This window comes from Somniosus microcephalus, chromosome 29 (genome assembly GCF_052327205.1).
Source record: "Somniosus microcephalus isolate GS21.2 chromosome 29, FLI_Smic_1.0, whole genome shotgun sequence".
Taxonomy (NCBI): Eukaryota; Metazoa; Chordata; class Chondrichthyes; order Squaliformes; family Somniosidae; genus Somniosus; species Somniosus microcephalus.
The window spans coordinates 43,860,201-43,885,349 of record NC_141015.1 but is presented as its reverse complement, the minus strand read 5'-3'; the positions used below and the strand labels follow the sequence as shown (position 1 = coordinate 43,885,349).

Below are 25,149 nucleotides of genomic sequence, written 5' to 3'. Positions count from 1 at the left end.
GACATTGGACAAGCAGCCTGACAACACAAAGACTAGACATTGGACAAGCAGCCTGACAACACAAAGACTAGACATTGGACAAGCAGTCTGACAACACAAAGACTAGACATTGGACAAGCAGCCTGACAACACAAAGACTAGACATTGGACAAACAGTCTGACAACACAAAGACTAGACATTGGACAAGCAGTCTGACAACACAAAGACTAGACATTGGACAAGCAGCCTGACAACACAAAGACTAGACATTGGACAAGCAGCCTGACAACACAAAGACTAGACATTGGACAAGCAGTCTGACAACAAAAAGACTAGACATTGGACAAGCAGTCTGACAACACAAAGACTAGACATTGGACAAGCAGTCTGACAACAAAAAGACTAGACATTGGACAAGCAGTCTGACAACACAAAGACTAGACATTGGACAAGCAGTCTGACAACACAAAGACTAGACATTGGACAAGCAGCCTGACAACACAAAGACTAGACATTGGACAAGCAGCCTGACAACACAAAGACTAGACATTGGACAAGCAGTCTGACAACACAAAGACTAGACATTGGACAAGCAGCCTGACAACACAAAGACTAGACATTGGACAAACAGTCTGACAACACAAAGACTAGACATTGGACAAGCAGTCTGACAACACAAAGACTAGACATTGGACAAGCAGCCTGACAACACAAAGACTAGACATTGGACAAGCAGCCTGACAACACAAAGACTAGACATTGGACAAGCAGTCTGACAACACAAAGACTAGACATTGGACAAGCAGCCTGACAACACAAAGACTAGACATTGGACAAACAGTCTGACAACACAAAGACTAGACATTGGACAAGCAGTCTGACAACACAAAGACTAGACATTGGACAAGCAGCCTGACAACACAAAGACTAGACATTGGACAAGCAGTCTGACAACACAAAGACTAGACATTGGACAAGCAGTCTGACAACACAAAGACTAGACATTGGACAAGCAGTCTGACAACACAAAGACTAGACATTGGACAAGCAGTCTGACAACACAAAGACTAGACATTGGACAAGCAGTCTGACAACACAAAGACTAGACATTGGACAAGCAGTCTGACAACACAAAGACTAGACATTGGGCAAGCAGTCTGACAACACAAAGACTAGACATTGGACAAGCAGTCTGACAACAAAAAGACTAGACATTGGACAAGCAGCCTGACAGCACAAAGACTAGACATTGGACAAGCAGTCTGACAACAAAAAGACTAGACATTGGACAAGCAGTCTGACAACACAAAGACTAGACATTGGACAAGCAGTCTGACAACAAAAAGACTAGACATTGGACAAGCAGCCTGACAACACAAAGACTAGACATTGGACAAGCAGTCTGACAACACAAAGACTAGACATTGGACAAGCAGTCTGACAACACAAAGACTAGACATTGGACAAGCAGTCTGACAACACAAAGACTAGACATTGGACAAGCAGTCTGACAACAAAAAGACTAGACATTGGACAAGCAGCCTGACAACACAAAGACTAGACATTGGACAAGCAGTCTGACAACAAAAAGACTAGACATTGGACAAGCAGTCTGACAACACAAAGACTAGACATTGGACAAGCAGTCTGACAACACAAAGACTAGACATTGGACAAGCAGTCTGACAACACAAAGACTAGACATTGGACAAGCAGTCTGACAACAAAAAGACTAGACATTGGACAAGCAGCCTGACAACACAAAGACTAGACATTGGACAAGCAGTCTGACAACACAAAGACTAGACATTGGACAAGCAGTCTGACAACACAAAGACTAGACATTGGACAAGCAGTCTGACAACAAAAAGACTAGACATTGGACAAGCAGTCTGACAACACAAAGACTAGACATTGGACAAGCAGTCTGACAACACAAAGACTAGACATTGGACGAGCAGTCTGACAACACAAAGACTAGACATTGGACGAGCAGTCTGACAACACAAAGACTAGACATTGGACGAGCAGTCTGACAACACAAAGACTAGACATTGGACGAGCAGTCTGACAACACAAAGACTAGACATTGGACGAGCAGTCTGACAACACAAAGACTAGACATTGGACGAGCAGTCTGACAACACAAAGACTAGACATTGGACGAGCAGTCTGACAACACAAAGACTAGACATTGGACGAGCAGTCTGACAACACAAAGACTAGACATTGGACGAGCAGTCTGACAACACAAAGACTAGACATTGGACGAGCAGTCTGACAACACAAAGACTAGACATTGGACGAGCAGTCTGACAACACAAAGACTAGACATTGGACGAGCAGTCTGACAACACAAAGGTGGTGAAGTGGTTGATAGAGGTGATGGAGAACTGGCTGTCACCAGTGTACATGTGGAACGTGTTTGTGGATGATGTCACCAAGGGGCAGCATGTAGTTGAGGAAAAGGGGGGTCCAAGGATAGACTGGACTCTGGGGGTCACAGTGCAGGGGCAGGAAGAGAAGCCATTGCTGGAGATGTTCTGACAATGATTAGAGAGAAATATATATTGTTTGCTCTCCAGGAGCAGTTTTGGCAAAGGAGAGTGAAGTCCAATCCTGCTCGATGTGGTCCAGCCAGATTTGGTGATGGGCGACTAAGCCAGTTAGGTGCTCGATACCCTTTGATCTGTGTCTCCTGAGGTGGAGGGAGCGAAGGCGGGGGCCATACCAGGGGGAATGACTGGGATTGGAAAGAGGAAAGGTTTTGCTAGGGACCAGGGGAATCTAAGGGTGTAAGAGGGGGACTGGTTGAGCATATTGGCAGCCGCAGAAGTATTGTGATGAGTGGAAGGCCAAAGGGTTGGCGGTTGTGCTGTTATAAATGACAACCAACTGCCTCGTGAATGACTTAAGTTTTCACCTCCACCAATTTACCCAGGAGCCATTCCAGGGACAACTGTCCACAACTTTTTTTATTAGTTCCTGGGATGTGGGCGTCGCTGGCAAGGCCAGCATTTATTGCCCATCCCTAATTGCCCTTGAGAAGGTGGTGGTGAGCCTCCTTCTTGAACCGCTGCAGTCCGTGTGGTGAAGGTACTCCCACAGTGCTGTTAGGGAGGGAGTTCCAGGATTTTGGCCCAGCGACGATGAAGGAATGGCAATATATTTCCAAGTCAGGATGGTGTGTAACTCGGAGGGGAACTTGGAGGTGGTGGTGTTCCAATGCGCTTGCTGCCCTTGTCCTTCTAGGCGGTAGAGGTTGGGGGTTTGGGAGGTGCTGCCGAAGAAGCCTTGGCAAGTTGCTGCAGTGTATCTTGTAGATGGTACACACTGCAGCCACGGTACGCCGGTGGTGGAGGGAGTGAATGTTTAAGCTGGTGGATGGGGTGCCAATCAAGCAGGCTGCTTTGTCCTGGCTGGTGTCGAGCTTCTTGAGTGTTGTTGCAGCTGCACTCATCCAGGCCAAGTGGAGAGTATTCCATCACACTCCTGACTTGTGCCTTGTAGATGGTGGAAAGGCTTTGGGGAGTCAGGAGGTGAGACACTCACCGCAGAATACCCAGCCTCTGACCTGCTCTTGTAGCCACCGTATTTATGTGGCTGGTCCAGTTAAGTTTCTGGTCAATGATGATCCCCAGGATGTTGATGGTGGGGGATTCGGCGATGGTAATGCCGTTGAATGTCAAGAGGCAGTGATTAGACTCTCGCTTGTTGGAGATAGTCATTGTCTGGCACTTGTGGCGCGAATGTTACTTGTCTTTCACCAGCTTGTACCGGACTCCTACAGTGTAGTTTAACTTGAAACAGTGACTGAGGGTTAAACTGTTTCTGTTGCTGGTGAGTATAGATGAGGTCATTCACCCCTCATTGTTATTTTTCTTCTCTCACTCATTCCATACGTTATTGTTAAATTAGCTGCCGTGTTGGTACATGCAACTGAAAGATAATCAGCAATAAATCATGGTCAGCAATTATACCTGGACTTGGGTTTTCATTACAAGATGGAACTGCTCCATTAATGACATCCAAGAAGAAATCAGAGGGGTTGTTGTAAGGCTCACATTCATATCCTGCAAATGAACAAGTTACAGACATTAATACCAACAGTGCTTCGGATACTTGCATAAGGAAATCAGGTGGGTGCTTGTTCCATTTACGAGTTAGAATCATAGAAATTTACAGCACAGAAGGAGGCCATTCGGCCCATCGTGTCCGTGCCGGCCGACAAAGAGCTCTCCAGCCTAATCCCACTTTCCAGCTCTCGGTCCGTGGCCCTGTCGGTTACGGCACTTCAAGTGTATATCCAAGTACTTTTTAAATGCGATGAGGGTTTCTGCCTCTCCCACCCTTTCAGGCAGTGAGTTCCAGACCCCCACCACCCTCTGGGTGAAAAAAATTCACCTCAACTCCCCTCTAAACTTCCGACCAATTACTTTAAATCTCTGCCCCCTGGTTATTGAAAGTTGACCCAGTCTCGCTGGCAGTTGGGCAATGTAAAGGGCGATAATGGCTTGTTCAATAAAGAGGTGACTTTCTAAACGTGGGTATTGGAGGTGGTTCGGTGCTTGTGGGGCTGAGCTGAACCAATGACCCGAGGAAAGGAGGGAGGATCAATCGGGAAAGAAGGTGAATTTCTGGGAAATTTGACCCGATTTTGTATTGCTGAAATTCTGATGGATAAAAGAGGTTCTTTACAAAATCCCATCCAAAGCCTGCAAGAGGTTTGCAGAGTCGGGTATAGGTGGGAATTGGCTGACTGATACTAGTGTTAACTTCAGGGATTGACCGTAGACATGTTGCCCGCTTGTTCCTCAGTCACATGGTTATGGGCAGTAAATGCTGGGGCGCCCACATCCCATAAACAAATAAAACAATGATTTTCAGCTCCGTGCATTGTCCCGTGTCTATCTCATGGAAACCAAGGAATTGGGATTATAGTCGGATGGGGCGCTAGTGATTTTACAGGCTCAAATCCACTTTGTACCTCGAGTTGGGTTTTCCCGTCGGTTGTAATTTGGTGCCGAACTCCTGCAATAACTGGGAGAGATGGTCAGGCTCTGGACCACTTTAAGTTGCTGATTCATCAACTGCTATCCCTCTCTTCTCATTCTCTCCGCTTATTTAGTGAAATTCCTTTAGAACCACAGACATACTCCCATTCGACAATCCCCAATTCGTACATTGAGTGAAACTCCTCAGCTCTAACTAACCCTCTCAGATCTCTAAATTCCCAGTTAGCGCCGAGCACAGCCCATGGGGAAGTGGTTATTGGAATCGGTGGGTTACACTGAGCATTTGGGCTACTGGACAAGCCAGTCACTAGAACTGGTTTTACTCCATATTCCAAGACTAATGAATGAATTAAAACCAGTCAGGAAAAGATCTGGAGTTGATGGGATCCAATCTGGCCAATTCACAGCCAATACTGATACTCTGAAAAGAGAAACTGGATATAATGACCCTGCACAGAAATGTCTTGAACTGAGTGCTGGCTGTCACTAGTTCGCCATTCATGCTTTGAAACGGTGAAAGGGGATAATATAGGGAAAATATATTATTGGACCAACATGGAGGCTGACTGACCCTGAGAGTGCTTCAGAGAACAACTTGGTACAAAAGGAAGGGGGAAATTCTTCTCCAGGTGAGCCTTAATCCACACAAATATATTAAAGCTCAGCATTAAATGTAACTTCCTTACCGAGGTCTTTGAAGTAGTTGATGGTTTCTCCACCCGGACCTTGATATATGATGTCTCCTTTGCTCATCAATGTTATATAATCAAACAATCTGTAGATGGAATACCGAGGCTGGTGGATTGAGAATATTATGGTCCTCCCATGTCTGGACAATCTGAAATTACAAAATCAGTTTCTATTCATCTCAGCCACACATCAGTTCGGTTGATTTGGAAGACAAGAACATTCAATACGGAGTGAATCTCGACAGTGGGAACTGATCATCTACACTTGTCATTCTACATGTCTTAATGGGCATGGTCGCAATGTTCATGTAACGATAAAGAGCAGGTGGTCGAAGGGAAATATCTATAAATAGGTCCCATCATTGATGTGCACATGGAATAAGGGCTGGTTGAAATGTAATTGGAGACATCTTGAGATGTCAGGGACGGCGAGGCAATGTTATTTTGTTATATATATTATATACATACTCACAGTAGTGTCGCTCCTCATTTCCATTGTGAATCCATTATGTCAGGATCAGTTGGGCACAATAGTGAAGGTTTGGTTAGTGAAACACATTGGATATGATAATACAGTATTATGGGGCTCCAGGATATAGGATGGGGATCAGACAAATGCTGCGAATGTGCATTCTGTACAAGGTCCTTCGGAATCCATCCAACAGCAGTTACTGCGGTGAAGAGGCAGATTTATTTTCGTGACATCACCGTGAAATGATTCGGACAAATGTTAAGAGACGGACTTAAGGTGAGAGTCTAATCGAGGTATTGGTGCAGTCAACCTGACAATAGCAGGAATCCAGATTCTATTTTAAAGTGCCCTCTCCTGTTTAAGGTCCCAACTGAAAAGCTGAATCACAAAATGAAGAATGAACAGAATTTGTTGGAGGTTTGAAAGGTTCCACTTTTGACAAATCCTTGAAAACAAAAACAAGTGGTAATAAAGATGATTAAACTTTCGCTCACTTGCCCCGCGGTGGGAAGAGGGAAGGAATGAACTATAGAATGATATTGAAACGTGAGTTTTGATTGGCGTGTGCTGTTTTAGGACAGGTGCTGTGGAGCCACATGAAGACTTACATGTGAAGCAGGCGCATGATGGAGCTGGCCGTGTTGGCATCAAGTCCTGTAGTTGGTTCATCCAAGAAAAGCAGGGAGGGCGAGGTGATCAGCTCCATTCCAATACTGCAACGCTTCCGCTCGCCACCAGAGACCCCTCGAATGAGTTCGGTGCCAATCTGGCATGACAACAATAGATTGTTAGCTCAGAATAATAACACAAGCACACAGCTGAGCTAACGACACTCCGCTCGATCCTGCCACCTCCTCCCTCGACCCTACCAGTACCACCTCCTCCAACTGCACATCAACACCTGCAGGAACCAAAGTCTCCTCCAGCTTAACGTTGGCGAAAGTGAAGCCAACCATTTCCTCTCCCGCAACCACCTAAGTGGCCATGGCCATCGATCCCTCTGGCTGGCACCTCAGGCTAAATATAAAGGTGCAGAGCCATTAGTGTAGAGCTCAACTCTGAGCAAAGCTTACTGCCCACATCCGATCTAACACCAAGGCCATTTCCCTTCACCCTACTTCTCCCCCTCCGCCACTGCAACTCTGCTCCACACTTTTCTCGTCTTGCAACTTTCCAATGCTCTACTTGTAGACCTGCCCAATTCCACCATCCAACACTGCCCTTGAAATATGTGATATAAAGGTCTGATATAAATATGGCATAAAAAGGGAAATTGTGCCACTCACTGAAATAACATTAGAATATATACATCAATGTGTAGCCCCTCTCTGTAAAACAGCGTGTATAGTTACATAAATAATATTAAACAGTGTCAGCTGTGGCTCAGTGGGCAGCACACTCGCCTCTGAGTCAGAAGGTTGTGGGTTCCAAGTCCCACTCCAGGGACTTGAGCACATAAAGCTAGGCTGACACTCCAGTGCAGTGCTGAGGGAGTGCTACACTGTTGGAGGTGCCGTCTTTTGGATGAGACGTTAACCCGAGGCCCCGTCTGCTCTCTCAGGTGGACGTAAAAGATCCCACGGCACTATTTCGAAGAAGAGCAGGGGAGTTCTCCCCGGTGTCCTGGGGCCAATATTTATCCCTCAACCAACATACCAAAAAACAGATTATCTGGCCATTATCACATTGCTGTTTGTGGGACCTTGCTCTGCGCAAATTGGCTACCGCGTTTCCCACATTATAACAGTGAGTACACTTCAAAAAGTACTTCATTGGCTGTGAAGCACTTTGAGATGCCTGGTGGTCATGAAAGGCGCTATGTAAATCCAAGTCTTTCTTTTCTATTAAAATAGGCACTGAATGCAGAGCATGTAACATGATATACAGAGGGTTTTTAGAACTCTGTGAAACAGAGGGTATTATTATATAATATAACATGAGTGTTATGCCTCTGTAAAATAGAGCACATTTATTATATGTTATATAAAGAATGGTGCTCCTCAATCACACAGCGTAGTATAAGCAGAGGGAGCATCACCCGGAGCTAACCCGAGTGATGGGCATCACATCAATGTATTGGCAGAAGCCTGGGAGCAGGTTATGGAATTGAAACTAAAATAAAACTGTTCTGGATTTCAATGCCAGTCAACAGAAAATGAGGAGCATTCAGGGGCAGAATCCGGATATACAAAACCAGCAGCTTGTTCCAGGAGTACCCAGAGAGTGGTGAGAATGTGGAACTCGCTGCCACAGGGAGTGGTTGAGGTGAATAGTATAGATGCATTTAAGGGGAGGCTGGACAAACACATGAGGGAGAAAGGAATAGAGGGTTATGGTGATGGGGTGAGATGAAGGGGGGTGGGAGGAGGCTCGTGTGGAGCAGAAACACCGGCACGGACCAGTTGGGCCAAATGGCCTGTTTTGGTGCTGTACATTCTGTGTAATTCTATATAAAAATACCTTGGTGTTGGTGCAGTCTTGTAATCCAAGTTCATCAATGACTCTGTTCACCTTCTGTTGCTTCTCCTCAAATGTATATTCTTTTCTGGATAGCCGAAGATTAGCAGAAAACTCCAGATTTTCCCTCACAGTTAATGTTCCCATCAGAATATCATCCTGCTACTGAAGAAAGTTGTCATTTATGCATTGTTCAAAAGTTGGACACATCATACGTTTTAAAATTGGAATATCCTTTTAATTCACAAGATAGTCGTGGATGAGAAAAGTCATCCTCAGCTTCCCAGTCCAGACAGTCCCCATCACAACACCCAACTGTTTCTTCAATAATTCCAGGGTTTTGCCTCCGGAACCTCCATGTATCCGTTCCATGTATTGGTCACTCTGTGACGATGAACTTCCTGACATCAGTCCTGAATTAATCCTTCACTAGTTTGAGCTGAGTCCCCTCATCCAATTAGGCCAACTTTGGGCCAGATTTTGCTGTCAAAGTAACGGTGAGGTTAGTGGCACTCGCCGTTATTTCTGCACAAATGGTACGGCAAATTCAGGTGAGGGGCAGATGTGCATTTAAACGCGGATATCCTAAAGTTGCTGTCCGAGTTGCGCCGCTCCGCCATTAGCTTCGCGAATATGACATCTCGCCGCCTGGCTCACCATTGAAATGCATCGAATGGCGTGAAGTTGCTGTAATTGTGCAGTAGATACGAACTAAACTCGCCACAGAAAGTTACGTCATGTCATTTCAAGTGTCAGTACCCTTTTAGCGGTGTGATAAGTGTTAATTATTACCAGTCAACCTCTCTGGCACTAAAAATTAACTATAACAAGTGTGGAATTTCATTCTTTCAGGTATTAATTGTCAGAGATTTAAAAAATATCACATTTTTAATTTATTAATTTTCTTTTTACTTTTCCTTTCTGTCTCTTTTTTTCTCTCTCTCTCTTAATCCAGTCTTTCTTTCCCTCTCTATTTCTCTTTCTGTACCTGGTCTGGCATTGAATTCACCTACTCTAATTCACCCTCCTTAGTCCTTGTCCTGTTTATTTCTCATGCCTTCAATCTGATTGGTTAAGGAGATACCCAGTTGCTTGCCGTGTTCACTCAGGTCCCAGATGCCCCGTTTCCCTCGCTGCGAGTTTTTCAGCTCGCACATCCAGCAACTTGCGACGGAAAATATCGTCCCGATTAACCAGGCAAGGGCAACTCAAACTAACAGCAGACGGTGTTAGATGACCTGCTACAGCAAAATCTGGCCCAGTGGCTAAAGTCAGGAATGTGAACCTACCTCAGTGGTAGCGCTCCTACCTCAGACCCAGGAGGCTGTGAGTTCAAACTCAATGCCCAGACTCAAGCACATTAAGAACATAAGAAATAGGAGCAGGAGTCGGTCATTCAGCCCCTCGAGCCTGCTCCGCCATTCAGTAAGATCATGGCTGATCTTCTACCTCATCTCCACTTTCCCACCTGATCCCCAGATCCCTTGATTCCTTAGTGTCCATTATCTAGGCTGACGTTTCAATGTAGTACTGAGGGAGTGCTGCATTGTTGGAGCTGCTGTCTTTTGGGTGCGATGTGAAACCTAAGCTCTGACTGTCTATTTAGCAGCATGTTAAAAGTCCCATGACATTATTTGAAGATGAGCAGGGAGTTCTCCTGGTGGCCTGACCAATATTCATCTTTCAACCAATTATCAAAACAAATTAACTGTCCATTGATCTCATTGCGATCTGTGGGATCTTGCTGTGCGGAGTATGGTTCTCACGTCGGTCTATATAACAGTGACTGCATTTCAAAAGTAATTCACTGGCTGTGAAGCATTGTGGGACAGCTGTAAGGATGTGAAAGGCACTATATAAATGCAAGTACTATCTTTCTTATTACCATACCGTAGGTAAGGTTGAGTTTTTAAACTTCAGTAGTTGAATTAAAGAAAGGTTTTATTCAACAATAATTATCATGAAAAGTAACATTTAAAGATCTAAATAAAAGTCCTTCACTTTAAAGCAAAACATTTCAAGAGTCCTGAGTTTTTATTCAAAATTCCCTCACATTGTCTTTACTATTTTCCTTGAACTTCCTCATCAGATTTATTTGCCTTTAATACTAAAGTTTTTTACCTTTGATCTTTATGTCCTGTGATAGGGTGGATCCTCTTACACATCCTATTGTTTTATTGCTACCTTACACTCTTAACCCTTTAGCCTGGAAATTCTTCTCTTTAATAACAACAGAAAATGCTGGAAATACTCAGCAGGCCAGGCAGCATCCGTGGAGAGAGAAACAGAGTTAACGTTTCAGGTCTGGGACCCTTCATCAGAACTGGAAAAAGCTGGAGATGTAACAGATATTAAGCAGGTGCAAAGACAGGGGGGGGGGGGGGGTTAGGAGGGGAGGAAGGAATTGTTGTGCTTTTGTAAGAGGCAGGAAAGATAAAATGTTGCAAATGGGAATGGCAAAAATCATACAACATGAAAAATGGGGGCAGGGATTGTTGTCTGAAATTGTTGAACTCGATGTTGAGTCCAGAAAGCTGTAAAGTGCCTAATCGAAATTCCTCTGTTTGCTAGTTTAATGGAAGCTTTAATCTGCTTAAAATAAATGGGTTAACACCTGCTGTTAAAATATCAGAGAGAGGAATTTGATCCCAAAGCACCTTACAATAATATCACAACGTAATTTCCAAGCTCCATTCCTTATTTTCCTTTGCCTGTCCCTCTTTTCATGTAATAAGGCTGATTTTACTACCTGGACTGGTCCATCTACCCTCCGATAAAGATCTTCCCTCCCACCGACCATTGCTCATATACGGACCACCTGAGCTTGGTCCAGTCCAGAGCTGCTACACAAACACATTGTCGAATGAGGGGCTGTTGCAGTTTAACAACAACAACAACTTGTATTTATATAGCGCCTTTAACATATTAAATCGTCCCAAGGTGCTGCACAGGAGTGTTATAAGTCAAAAAATTTGACACTGAGCCACATAAGGAGAAATTAGGGCAGGTGACCAAAAGCTTGGTCAAAGAGGGAGGTTTTAAGGAGCGTCTTAGAGGAGGAAAGAGAGGTAGCGAGGCGGACAGGTTTAGACAGGGAATCCCAGAGCTTAGGGCCCAGGCAACAGAAGGCACGGCCACCAATGGTTGAGCGATTATAATCAGGGATGCTCAAGAGGGCAGAATTAGAGGAGCGCAGATATCTCGGGGTGGGGGGGCGGCGGTTGTGGGGCTGAAGGAGATTACAGAGATTGGGAGGGGCGAGGCCATGGAGGGATTTGAAAACAAGGATGAGAATTTTGAAATCGAGACATTGCTTAACCAGAAGCCAATGTAGGTCAGTGAGCACAGGGGGTGATGGGTAAACGGGACTTGGTGCGAGTTAGGACACGGGCAGCCGAGTTTTGGATCACCTCAAGTTTGTGTAGGGTAGAATGTGGGAGACCAGCCAGGAGTGTGTTGGAATAGTCAAGTCTAGAGGTAACAAAGGCATGGATGTGGGTTTCAGCAGCGGATGAGCTGAGGTAAGGACGGAGACGGGCAATGTTGCAGAGGTGGAAATAGGCAGTCTTTGTTATGCTGCGAATATCTGGTCGGAAGCTCATTTCAGGGTCAAATATGACACCAAGGATGCGAACAGTGTGGTTCAGCCTCAGACAGATGTCGGGGAGAGGGATGGAGTCAGTGGCTAGGGAACGGAGTTTGCGGCGGGGACCGAAAACAATGGCTTCGGTCTTCCCAATATTTAATTGGAGAACATTTCTGCTCATCCAGAACTGGATGTCGGACAAGCAGTCTGACAATTTAGAGACCACGGAGGGGTTGAGAGAAGTGGTGGTGAGGTAGAGCTGGGTGTCGTCAGCGTACATGTGGAAAGTGATGCTGTGTTTTCGGATGATGTCGCCAAGGGGCAGCATGTAGATGAGAAATAGGAGGGGGCCAAGGATAGATCCTTGGGGACCACCAGAGGTAACGGTGCGGGAGCGGGAAGAGAAGCCGTTGCAGGTGATTCTCTGGCTACGATTAGATAGATAAGAATGGAACCAGGCGAGTGCAATCCCACCCAGCTGGACGACGGTGGAGAGGCGTTGGGAGAAGGATGGAGTGGTCAACCATGTCAAAGGCTGCAGACAAGTCAAGAAGGGATAGTTTACCTTTGTCACAGTCACAAAGGATGTCATTTGTGACTTTGATGAGTGCCGTTTTGGTACTGAGGCAAGGGTGGAAACCCAACATGGAATTACAGGAAAGATGGGCACGGATTTGTGAGGCAACAACAGTTCAAGGACTTTGCGAGGAGTGGTAGTTTGCAAGGATGGAGGGGTCAAGGGTTGGTTTTTTTGAGGAGAGGGGTGATGACGGCAGATTTGAGGGAGAGGGGGACAGTACCTGAGGAGAGAGAACCATTAACAATGCCAGCTAACATGGGAGCCAGAAGAGGAAGTGTTAATCATGTTAACAAATGGCAAAAGAAATAATAAGCCTGAGTTGCTGGAGTCTGCAGCCAAACCTGAGCTCCTAGAGATCACTGACCATGAGCACCTTATGAGCCCTTGACTGAGCCACAGCAACCTTCCACCTCCCATGCTGCAGCCACTGAGGGGGAGCACCTCGTAGAAGCACTAGGTAGGTAGGAGAGCACTTCAGACAGGTACGAGGGACATTTCAGTAAGCCAGTTAGATATTGTTTTTTGAAATCTTTGTGTGCACAAAGTGTTCCTGTAGTAGCTGCTGACTCTGCAATGTTAGTTGACATGAATATCAGTGTTGTGCCTTTGAGAAGACGCAGTTTATTTGAGCATTGACATAGTGGGAGACATGTTGGACATGACTGTTAATGCAGGGCAGCAGGGATTGTTCAGCTGAAGCACTCGTCAGTGAGCTCTGTGTACAGGTAGCTGTTGGGCTCTGCTCCTGAATCCTCATGGGGATCGGGCAGGAAGGTGGAGTTGATATAGAAGTTCATGATTTTATTGAATGGTGGAGCAGGCTCGAGGGGCAGGCTCGAGGAGCAGGCTGGAGGGGCAGGCTGGAGGGGCAGGCTCGAGGAGCAGGCTCGAGGGGTAGGCTCAAGGGGCAGGCTCGAGGGGCAGGCTCGCGGGACCACACAGCCTACTCCTGCTCTGGTTTCTTATGGTCTCACCATCATCCTATGTCATCGGTCTTATCTACCTCATCACGCTGAAGTCCTTGTCCAATGGCGACTCCACGTGTTGTCCCCATTGCAGAAAAATGTTATGCAGCTTACAACAAGCCTCTCCGCATCTCTCTCCTCCTTAAAACCTGCCTCTTTGACCAGGCTTTTGGTCATCTGTCCTAATATCTCCTTATGTGACTCGGGGTCAAATTTGGTTTGATAATGCTCCTGTGAAGCATCTTGGGACATTTTACTACGTTAAAGGGGCTATATAAATGTTGTTGTTGCTGTTGTCATACAGGACGTTCTTTCTGGGCTGTATTGCAGGGAGCCACTAGAACTGCCCAGGCATTGGAATCGTTGCTTCATGGCTCTGATGGTCTGCTTGGGCTCTAGTTAACCCATGGACCTGAACATAGCACAGTTCAGCTGCCTGAATGTAGGGGCCATGAGCCAAGTGTGCAGGCCCCAAGTAGCCAGCCTTTCAGTTGCTGCAGGGGCAAAGAGTGAGTGGTGGGGAGGGGAGACGGAGGATTGCTGCAATATAAAAGTGTCATGGGTTCCGAGGTGAGACCTCGATAGTGGAGTAAGCTGGACGAGCTGGAGGGCCATTAATCGCCACAGGAATCAATAGTTGTAAGAAATGTCGGTCAAGGCAAGGACACTGCACCCATTGAGGAGAGATTGGGACGATTGGGCTTATACTCGCTGGAGTTTAGAAAAATGAGAAGGGATCTCATTAAAACTTATAAAATTCTAACAGGACTGGACAGACTAGATGCAGGAAGGATGTTCCTGATGGTCGGGGAGTCCAGAACCAGGGGACACAGTCTAAGGATAAGGAGTAAGCCATTTAGGACAGAGATGAGGAGGAATTTCTTCACCCAGAGAGTGGTGAACCTGTGGAATTCTCTACCACAGAAGGCAGTAGAGGCCAATTCATTAAATATATTCAAGAAGGAATTGGATATATTTCTTAAGGCTAAAGGGATCAAGGGATATGGGGAGAAGGCAGGGACAGGGTACTGAATTTGGATGATCAGCCATGATCTCATTGAATGGCGGAGCAGGCTCGAGGGGCCGAATAGCCGACTCCTGCTCCTATCTTCTATGTTTCTATGTTTCTATTTAAGAAACAGCTAGCCACTATAATGGGAAGGTGACAAGGTTAGTAAATTGGAAGGTTCAGATCAAATGGGCCAAATGGGTTTCCTTCATCCAAACCAAACTTGTGTTCCTCACTCGTGTCAATATGCAATCCTTAATAGTCAATTTAGGGAAAGTATATTGAACAACACTGTACCAAATTCTTGTTAATGTATTGGGTCTTCTTGTACTATTTCAACTCTGACAGAAGATTCATCAATGAACACAGTACTACACTGACATTAACTCTCACCTGCACCACATAAGCAGACTGTCGATTTAAGTTAGAATCCATGAGTTGGCCATTCAGTAGAACCTGGCCTGACTTCAACCCTCTTGGGTCCTTCCGTCTTGCTAACACATCTAGAAGCCTATAAAAAAAAGGAGCCAGTCATTAAACCAGAACCAAGAAACAGTTTGGTAGTTATTAGTAATTGTGATGCTTCATGACTGTTCCTGTGTGACTTACGATGTCTTGCCGCTTCCGGTTGGTCCAAGGATAGCATTCATTCCTGGTTTCATAATCCCACTGAAACAAGGGAGGCACAGCGAATGACGAGAGCCAAGTCCAACAATACACATTCCCCATTCCTCGTACCAAACGCCAAATCACTACAACTCGAATTTGTTACGTCCGTGTATAATAAGACACAGACTGCAGAGAACGGTACAACAGGTGTTTACTCAACGTGGCTCAAACTGCAACTGATCTGTACAGATTACTACTCAGAGTTATATACAGGTGTGGTCACTGCCGGTACTGCAGTATACATGAGCTGTAAAAAAAGTTCCCTCCTTAAAGGTATATACATTACAATTCCTCCCCTTTTAGATTAACAGTACCATAACACTCATTTAACAATTAAATATCAAACTAATTACAATTAACACTTTTAACATGCAACATTAGCTGAAAATAGTCTATTTATATATTCAGTCTTTGGGGAGGCTTCCTGATCCTTTCTGGATAGCGCCTTTCCCGAGTGTCTTGCTCTTGGTGCGGAGGCAATTCTGGCCCCCTGTCGTCGGTTGGTTCATCAGCTACCGATGCTACTGTTTCTGGGGTAGATGTGACCTGTACGTCGGTTTCATCACCAGGTACGTATGGGCGAGGCATGGGGTTGACTTGTTCCTGTGACTCTAGGATCTGGTCAGCATGGCGTCTCACGATGCTCTCCCCAACGTCCACTGTGTACATTAGTGGGCCCTGCCGTGTGCATATCATTCCTGGCTGCCATTTTTTTGTTCAGTAGTCGCGGGCCAAGACTGGTTGCCCTACATTGAAGCTCCTTGTTGGCTTCTCATGGATGTGCTGGAATTGCTTACTCTCAACATCTCTTCGTACGTTTGGTCTGAGCAAATCCAGGCGAGATCTTAACCTTCGGTTAAAGAACATCATGGCTGGGGCCTGGTTGGTGACTGCATGCGTCGCATTCCGGTAGGCGAACAGGAAATTGTCCACCTTGTGCTGCAGCGGAATGTTGTCATTGTACATAGCCTTTATTGCCTTCTTAAAGGTTTGTACGAACCTCTCAGCCAATCCATTTGTGGCTGGATGATACAGGGCGGATGTGTAATGCCTTACCCCATTCTTTTTCAAGAACCTCCGGAACTCTTTGGACACAAACTGTGGTCCGTTGTCGGAGCAAATCTGTTCTGGCAAGCCATTCCTGGCAAAAATGGTCCGTAGGACTGCAATAGTTTTCTCCGTGGTGGTGGAGGACATTTTGATGACCTCAGGCCATTTCGAGTGCGCATCCACGGCTATTAAAAACATCGAGTCCACGAATGGACCAGCAAAATCAATATGCACCCGTTGCCATGGAGATGACGGCCACTCCCATGGGTGTAGAGGGGCCTGTGGTGGTGCATTTTGGACTTTCTGGCATCCTGAGCAGCTCTTGGTCAGGTCCTCGACTTGTTTATCGATTCCCGGCCACCACACATAAGCCCTGGCTAGGCTTTTCATTTTTACCCCTCCCAGATGACCCTCATGAAGCTCATTGAGCACTCTATCCCTTAACTTGGGTGGAATTACCACTCGGGATCCACACATCAAGGTCCCCCGGCACACTGACAGCTGTTCTCTCCTTGTCGAGAATGCTGGCAACAGTGAGTCGCCATGTGCTGGCCATCTCTTCACCATCAAATCATATACCCGAGACAGTGTCGGGTCATTTCGGGTTTCCTTTTCGATACAAGCGTTAGTTACCGGTAGGTATTCAACTATAGTCGAATGGAATATTTCGACAGGATCCACTGCTGGTGCTTCCTCCACAGTAGGCAGTGGCAGGCGTGATAGCCCATCAGCATTTCCATGCTGTTTCGTGCCCTTATATTCAATCTCATAGTGGTGCGCCCCTAGAAAAAGTGACCATCTTTGTAGTCGTTGCACAGTCATCACCGGAACGCCCGTCTTCGGATTAAAAATGGAGACAAGAGGCTGGCGATCAGTCAGCAAGGTGAATTTCTGCCCGTGCAGATAGTGATTGAACTTTTTCACTCCCCACACTAGGCTGAGGGTCTCCCTGTCAATCTGGGCGTAGTTACGCTCGGCTGAGGTTAGTGATCGTGACGCAAAGGCTATTGGCCTCTCTGAGCAATCCGAGAATTTGTGCGACAGCACCGCTCCAATGCCATAGGGTGACGCATCACATGCCAACCGAATTGGTAATGCCGGGTTGTAATGGGCCAATACTGTAGTGTATGTAACCATTCTACCTTTAAGAGAACTATTGTATGTAACCGTCCACCTTTAAGAGAACTATTTTAGGTGTTGCACTACTTTATCTTGGCTGCTGTATACTGTAATACCGGGAGTGACCACACCGGTATATAAGTGCTGTGTAAGGATTTATTGGGCAGATTCGCCCTGACCTTCGAATAGTAAAGTCCTGTTAAAGTTACTCTTGTAGTCTGTGTATTAATTCACCATATAACCCACAGACTTTACAGTGGTGACGGGTTCGATCTTACCCTGCGGCAGCGACACACCCGAAGCAGTTAACAAGCGTCGAGAAGAGGCACCCGCCCTCGTCGTTCTGCTGAGAGAAGACTCGAGTCTGCAGAGCAAGGAAGAAGGAAGGATTCAGACATGAAGCCTTCCATCAGTAACAGGCTGTTATTGTCCCTTCTGCCACGGCGGTGAGTGAGCCGATCAGCCAAGAGAAGCAAGTCGGCCACGTTGACTGTGAGTAGGGGGAAAATAAAAAGAAACGGAGGATAAGGGCGGTGAACTTGACCACGGCCGGGGGAAAGGAGCCGGACAGAAGTCGGGCCCAGAGGCGCTGGGACTGGGGCAGCGTAGGGCACGGAAGCCACGGTACAAGTGGGAACGCAGCTGGTGTGAGAGACCGGGATACAAGCGGGAACGCAGCCGGTGTGAGAGACCGGGCTACAAGCGGGCTGGGAGACGCAACAGCGTCGTGAGACAGCTCGACCGCGACCGGCGAAAGGCTGGGCAGCTACCGAGGCCACGAGGCGCTGCGACCGGGATCGTAAGGCGCGGGAAGAAATAAAAATAAGAAACCGCGGAGAACTCAGCCGCAGCCGGGGGAGGAAAGGACCGGACTGCGAGAGGGCTGGGAGGCACGATTGGAAGCCGCTGAGGGAGAGACAGAGCCCGAGCGAGCGGGAGAGACAGAGCCGAGCGAGGGAGACCGAGGAGATTCAGCCAGCGGCTGGAACTGTTCGCCGTCAACAGGTTGTCCCCAGCGCCGGTTGCCGGCTGAGAAAAGGGAACAAGGAACGCACTGAAGCCGGCGCGCAGGCTGCGAACTCCGAAAGCCAGCGGTCGTCGCCCAAAGGAAAGCTTACCCCTCCCGCCAGGGGAAGAAACGCGGGAAGCCGCCAGTAGGCGGGGGAGAAGACAGAAGCGGGAAACCGCCATTTTGAAAGTGGGCAGGGAAGAAGACAAGCACGGGAAACCGCCATTTTTGGGAAAAAAAAAAGTAACGAACAAATTCGTTGTGGTTTCTCAAAAAGATAGTGAAGATGCCTAAGCATGGTAACATCAACAACTTCGATTCCGAGGTGGAAGATTGGGCCACGTACGTAGAACGCATCGAGATATATTGTGAGGCCAATAAAATAGCAGATGATGATAAAGCTCTCACCTTATTAAACGCAATGGGGGCGAAGACATACGGGCTATTGAAGCATCTTCTATCACCAGCTAAACCGGCGGATCAGACTTTCGCTGATATTGTTGCTGTCCTGAAGGATCATTTGAACCCCACACCGCTGATGTTGGCGGAACGATTCAAATTTTATGCGAGAACGCAACGGAAAGAGGAAAGCAACGCGGAATACTTGGTCGAACTGCGTAGACTAGCGAAATACTGCCAGTTTGGGGAAAATCTGACAGAGGCATTGAGAGACAAGTTCGTGTGCGGGTTGTCGAAGGAAGGAACACAAAAGCGACTGCTCGAAGAGAACGATCTTACACTTGACAAGGCTGTCCTTATTGCAGCATCACACGAAGCAGCCGTGAGAGGCACTGCGGAAATGCAGCTGAAGGCAGCGGTACTCAGCGTGGATCAAATGACTTCGGGTACAACAAAATGTTATCGTTGTGGGAAGACAACACATGACCAGAACCAATGCTGGTTTAAAAACCAGGAATGTAGAAAATGTGGCAAGCTTGGTCACATAGCTAAAGTATGACGGTCAGGAAAGAAGACCAACAACAGAAAAAAGTCACCGCAGGAAAAGTACAGCAAGGTACACAAGGTGGCTGAGAAGAGTTCAGATGAACAGAATTCGGATTCAGACCCGAACGGCCAGGAACTGGGTAGTCTGAGAATTTACAATGTGAGTAAGGAAGCTGACCTACAAACTATCTGGGTCACACTAAAAGTAGCCGGAGTCCAAGTGAAAATGGAATTGGACACAGGATCAGCCCTATCAGTCATAAATCGAAGGGATTACAACCGGCTATTCTCACATATACCCTTGAGAGATACCAAGATCGTATTGCAGACATACACAGGGCATAAAGTATACCCCATGGGAAAGATACAAGTCAAGGTGAGAGACAGGGGCAAAGAACACCAAGGAATGGACTTATATGTACTACCTGAGGGAGGTCCACCACTTCTGGGACGGGAGTGGATCAGGGAAATAAACATGGAATGGCACTACCTAAAAGCAATAACGAGTGAGAACTCGGTGAAGACAATCAGCTCAGACTCTGAAACGGATGACGACAAGACCAGCCCAGGTGCGAAAGACAAGTCTAAAATGGACTTGCTGACTAAGGTTGGAAAAACGAAGGAGTACATAAATACTAATGCTTCAAAGGAGAACAAAGTTTCAGAACAGAATTCCACTGAACAACAACAACATAGTTTGGCAGAGAATTCTGAGTCTGTCCAGTTTACAGACATGCACAAGTCTGAGGAACACCGGGCTCGAACTCAACTCCATTTCAAATTACAACAGCAATTAGAACAATTGAGTTGCCGTCTCGAGCAAGAGATAAAAGCAATGAAAACGTTCTTTGACACAGAGTGGGAGAATCTGGAAAGACAACAGAAACAGCTGAGGGAGAAAAGGGAGCAGGAGCACACAAACCGTCTGCGCAAGGAGGCCAAACGAATCAAAGCTGATTCGGTTTCTGAAGGTGCATGCTCTAATCTGGTGGAGCAAGATGTTCAGCAACTGAAGGCGCTTGTTAGCAGATTGCAGGCAGAAAAGGCTGAGTTGGTCGCCATGAATTCCGAGCTCCTACTGAAGTTGGGTGCAGCATCACCGGACGATTCATTTGTGGAAATTCGAATGGTGGAGGCTGCGGATGATGGCGAAGTAGAAACAGCAAAGGAGCCCCAGGGCAAGGTTATAAACAGCCCTGCAGCTACTGGGAAACGGATGAGGTCAGAAGAGTCAACGGTCAGCCAACTCCTTTATATGCTGAGGGACAAGACTCTGAAATGGGAACAATTTGGACATGAGTCTAAATCTTCAAAGGAGAGGGGTTTGGAGCTCCCAAAAGTTATTGGAATAGCTGAGGTTGCAACACAGACTGAGAAGATGGCAGCAGAGCAAACCTTGGATGCCAAAAGTACGCTGATTCACGTCAATGTTGAACAACAGAATGCTGAAACAGCTGCTCCAGTAGAGGGATTGAATAATACAATCAATCAATCTCCCAATGAAGTTGAAGTATTGAAATCACGAATGAGGTCATTAGTAAAAGACTTGCAGGAAGCCCAGAAAAAGCTGGATGAAACTGAACGCATGAAGAAGTCTCTTCAGGAAAGATGTCTGGATTTGGAACAAAAGCTGGCTAACGTCCAGCTGGGTATGGAGGAAATAGAAGACCCTCTCGCTGGCCTAGCTCAGGACGACACCGAATATTACCATGACCTGTTGGACGACACCGAATATTACGATGACCTGCTCTGCCCAGCTTGTGATGAAAACTCCCAAAGTGCAGAAACCATGAAGAATCACCTAAAGTCTAAGGAACATCGGGAGATGGTGGCGCTACTACGGAAAAAGGAGGACGAGAAGGAGGAACGGTGCATGCAGCTGGCAGCTGACAGTGGAGCCCAGAGAGTCTCCAAGAAGCAGAAAAGGAAAAGACGAAGCAGAAGATGATGACCATCTGAACCATTATCACCTCTACCAGGTCACGCACGTGGTCTCTCCGTACGGAGCCAAATCAGTTTGGAAGTAGAAAAACTTCCCAAGGTACTCAAGCTTTTAGAAGTCAACAATGCTGGTTCAGAAGTGACGGAAGTTCAAGCTGTTAAGTCCAGTGAAGGACTATTGGATGAGTCACTCCAGCAACGTGAACCGACTACACCGAGACTGAATCTGTGAACTGTTTTCCCGCAGAGACTGAATCTGTGAACTGTTTCCGCAGAGACTACATCTGTGAACTGTTTTTACATGAAGTTGGATATATGTTATGTTTAATGGGGATTAAGTATGTTGTAAGCTAAAAAGGGAGGATTGTAGTGTATGTAACCGTTCTACCTTTAAGAGAACTATTGTATGTAACCGTCCACCTTTAAGAGAACTATTTTAGGTGTTGCACTACTTTATCTTGGCTGCTGTATACTGTAATACCGGGAGTGACCACACCGGTATATAAGTGCTGTGTAAGGATTTATTGGGCAGATTCGCCCTGACCTTCGAATAGTAAAGTCCTGTTAAAGTTACTCTTGTATTCTGTGTATTAATTCACCATATAACCCACAGACTTTACAAATACCTCTTTCGATGTGATTAGTGTTTTGCTCTTCTGGAAAGCTCGTCTACATTCATCACTCCACTTCCATGGCACCCCAGTTTGCAGTAGGGTGTTCAGTGGGTGTAGTATTGTAGACAAATTTGGCAAGAACTTATGGTAGTAGTTTACCAGCCCGAGGAACGACCTCAGTTGTGACACATTTTCCGGTGCTGGAGCCTTGAGTACTGCCTCAATCTTCTCTGGGGACTTATGTAACCCCTCTTTATCGATAATGTGGCCACAATACGAGATCTGTTTTCTAAAAAACTCACATTTGGGGCGGTTAGCTCGGAGCCCATATTCCTGCAATCTAGTGAGCACCTGCTCCAGGTTGGCAAGGTGCTCACTGTCATTTTCGCCCGTGACCAGGATGTCGTCCAAATAACACTGGGTCCCTGGGATCCCTTGCAGGACTTGTTCCATTGCCCTCTGCCAAATAGCCGGAACTGATGCTACCCCGAATACCAGCCGGTTGTATTGGTAGAGACCTTTATGGGTGTTGATTGTGAGGTATTTTTTTGATGCTTCTTCTACCTCCATTTGCAGATACGCCTGGGCCAGATCAATCTTAGTGAAGCGTTTCCCTCCAGATAGCGAGGCAAAAATATCTTCAATCCGCGGAAGTGGATATTGTACGGTGTGAAGGACCGGGTTCACTGTTACCTTAAAGTCCCCACAGATGCAAACCTTCCTTGGTTCCCCAGGCGTGCTGCTCAACGACTTTTTCATCACAGGGACGATGGGTGTAGCCCACTTGCTCCAGTCTACCTTGGACAGTACACCTGAACGTTCCAGACTCTCCAGCTCTGCTTTGACAGCTGGGCGGATTGCATAAGGTCTGGCCTTAAAAAATTTTGGGCTTGCGTTTTCTTCAATTGTAACCGTCGCTGTCATGCCTTTTAGTGTTCCAAGTCCTTGCTGGAACACTTCTTTCGCGTCAGTTTGGATCTTTGACAGTCGCCCAGGTGTGACGTCTTCATCCTTTTTGTCAGCCACAGTCAGTGCCTGTATGGAATGCCAATCCAGTTGTATTTTCCGGATCAATTCACGTCCCAGTAATGGTGGTCCTCCATCTTGCAATAGATACAGGTCTAGTTTTGGTGTTTCCTTACCGTTATATATAACGGTCACCCTTATTTTTCCTTTGGGGTAGACTTTTTGCCCCGTGTACGTCTTCAAAATAATTTTTGTGTCTCTCAAGGGTATGTGTGAGAATAGCCGCTCGTAGTCCCGTCGGTTTATGACTGTTAGGGGTGATCCTGTGTCCAATTCCATCTTTACCTGGACTCCTGCTAACTTGAGAGTGACCCAAATGTTTCGGTGATCCTCCATTGTGATCACATTCTGTAGTTTCAGACAACTCAGTTCCATGCTTTCGGAGTCGTTAGCACTCTTTTGTTCGTCTGAAATATTCTCCGTCATCTTATGTACCTTCTTGTACTTTCCTTTGGTAGGTTTCTTATTGCTGGTTTTCTTTCCCGACCTGCAGACTCGTGCTATGTGTCCTACTTTTCCACACTGTCTGCACACTTTGTCTTTGAACCAGCAATCATTCTGGTCGTGTGTTGTTCTGCCGCAGCGATAGCACTTCTCTGTTCCATATGACATTTCGTTTGTGCCATATTCTTGCGGTCTCTGTTGTATCTCTGCAGCACCCCGTGCTGCTGCTTCATATGATACCGCAATGCTGAAAGCCTTTTCCAGCGTAAGGTCCTTTTCAGATAAAAACCGTTTCTGGGTTCCTTCACTTTGAAACCCAAACACAAACTTGTCCCTTAAGGTATCTGCCAGTCCCGCTCCAAACTGGCAGTGTTTCGATAGTTTGCGCAGTTCTGTTAAATAATCAGCATTGCTTTCATCCTTATGCTGGTTCCGTTTGTGAAACTTGAATCTTTCTGCTATCAGCAGCGGTGTGGGGTTTAAATGTTCCTTTACTATCGTTACTATGTCTTCAAAACTCTTTTCCATTGGCTTCGTTGGGGTTACTAGATTTTGTAATAAACCATACGTCTTTGCACCCATTAAATTTAACAATACCGACGCTTTCTTGTCATCTGACACCTCATTTGCCTTGCAGTACACCTCTATTCGTTCGACATATGTAGTCGAATCTTCGACTTCATTGTCAAATGCGGTGATACTGCCACTCTTCGGCATTTTGGGTGTGGTTTAAAATGGCGTCTCCCAATGGCTTAAAATGGCGTCTCCCGCGCTTTCCTTCCTCCCCCGCTCCCGGCGGTTCTCGTGGCAATGGCGGCGCCCTGTGGGTTTCTGCGCGTCTTTCTCTCCCTCTCTCCGACGCTGCTCGGCCCCTGAACACCAGCTGCGCCCTGTGCGCTCTGCCCTCTCTCTCTCTCTCTCCCCCGTCGACGCTGCTCGGCCCTTTGCTGTGCCGCTCGGTCGGGCTCTAGCCCGCCGCTGTCCGGGAAGGGTCTGCGCACCACCTGTTGCCAGCCCGTTTCGCTGGACCACCTCGACTGGAAAGCCAAGCCTGGCTCTCGACAGCCTCCCCCGCAATTCTCGAGTCTCTGCTGGATGACTGGGCGGTTGCCCGTGGTCGACGCCCAAGTCTCTGGCCTTGACCTCCAATCCACTGATCTTCAGGAACGAATCCCCGGGAGGTGATGCAGAGTTGCAGGTAGGTTCGAACCTGCCTTGTCACCAATGTTACGTCCGTGTATAATAAGACACAGACTGCGGAGAACGGTATAACAGGTGTTTACTCAACGTGGCTCAAACTGCAACTGATCTGTACAGATTACTACTCAGTGTTATATACAGGTGTGGTCACTGCCGGTACTGCAGTATACATGAGCTGTAAAAAATAGTTCCCTCCTTAAAGGTATATACATTATAGAATTAAAGGGAAGGGACATTTAAAAATAGTGTAAATATCAATTGACAACCTTTGGACCTATTTTCAGTTTCACAGGTATTAATGCACTTCAGGTGAGGCTAATGACCTCACTTGACTTCCACATAGCTTGCATATTCTTAACAGAATTGTAACTTTATTCCG

The 25,149-nt window shown here is 46.6% G+C and overlaps 1 protein-coding gene across 3 annotated transcripts in view; it reads right to left on the bottom strand.

Annotated features, from left to right (window-relative positions):
• Positions 1–25,149, bottom strand: part of LOC147098698 (broad substrate specificity ATP-binding cassette transporter ABCG2-like) — a 41,269-nt gene that overhangs the window by 14,041 nt on the left and 2,079 nt on the right. Inside the window, exons 2-7 of one of the 3 annotated variants that reach the window (XM_085970739.1) lie at positions 15,363–15,422; positions 15,147–15,264; positions 8,617–8,775; positions 6,765–6,922; positions 5,682–5,833; positions 3,961–4,053 (exon numbers count right to left, since the gene is read on the bottom strand). In XM_085970739.1, coding sequence (XP_085826865.1) covers positions 3,961–4,053; positions 5,682–5,833; positions 6,765–6,922; positions 8,617–8,775; positions 15,147–15,264; positions 15,363–15,422 — 740 coding nt within the window. Of the gene's footprint in view, positions 1–3,960; positions 4,054–5,681; positions 5,834–6,764; positions 6,923–8,616; positions 8,779–15,146; positions 15,265–15,362; positions 15,423–25,149 lie in introns of those variants that run through there. The other 2 variants (XM_085970740.1, XM_085970741.1) reach the window with 2 other exon arrangements.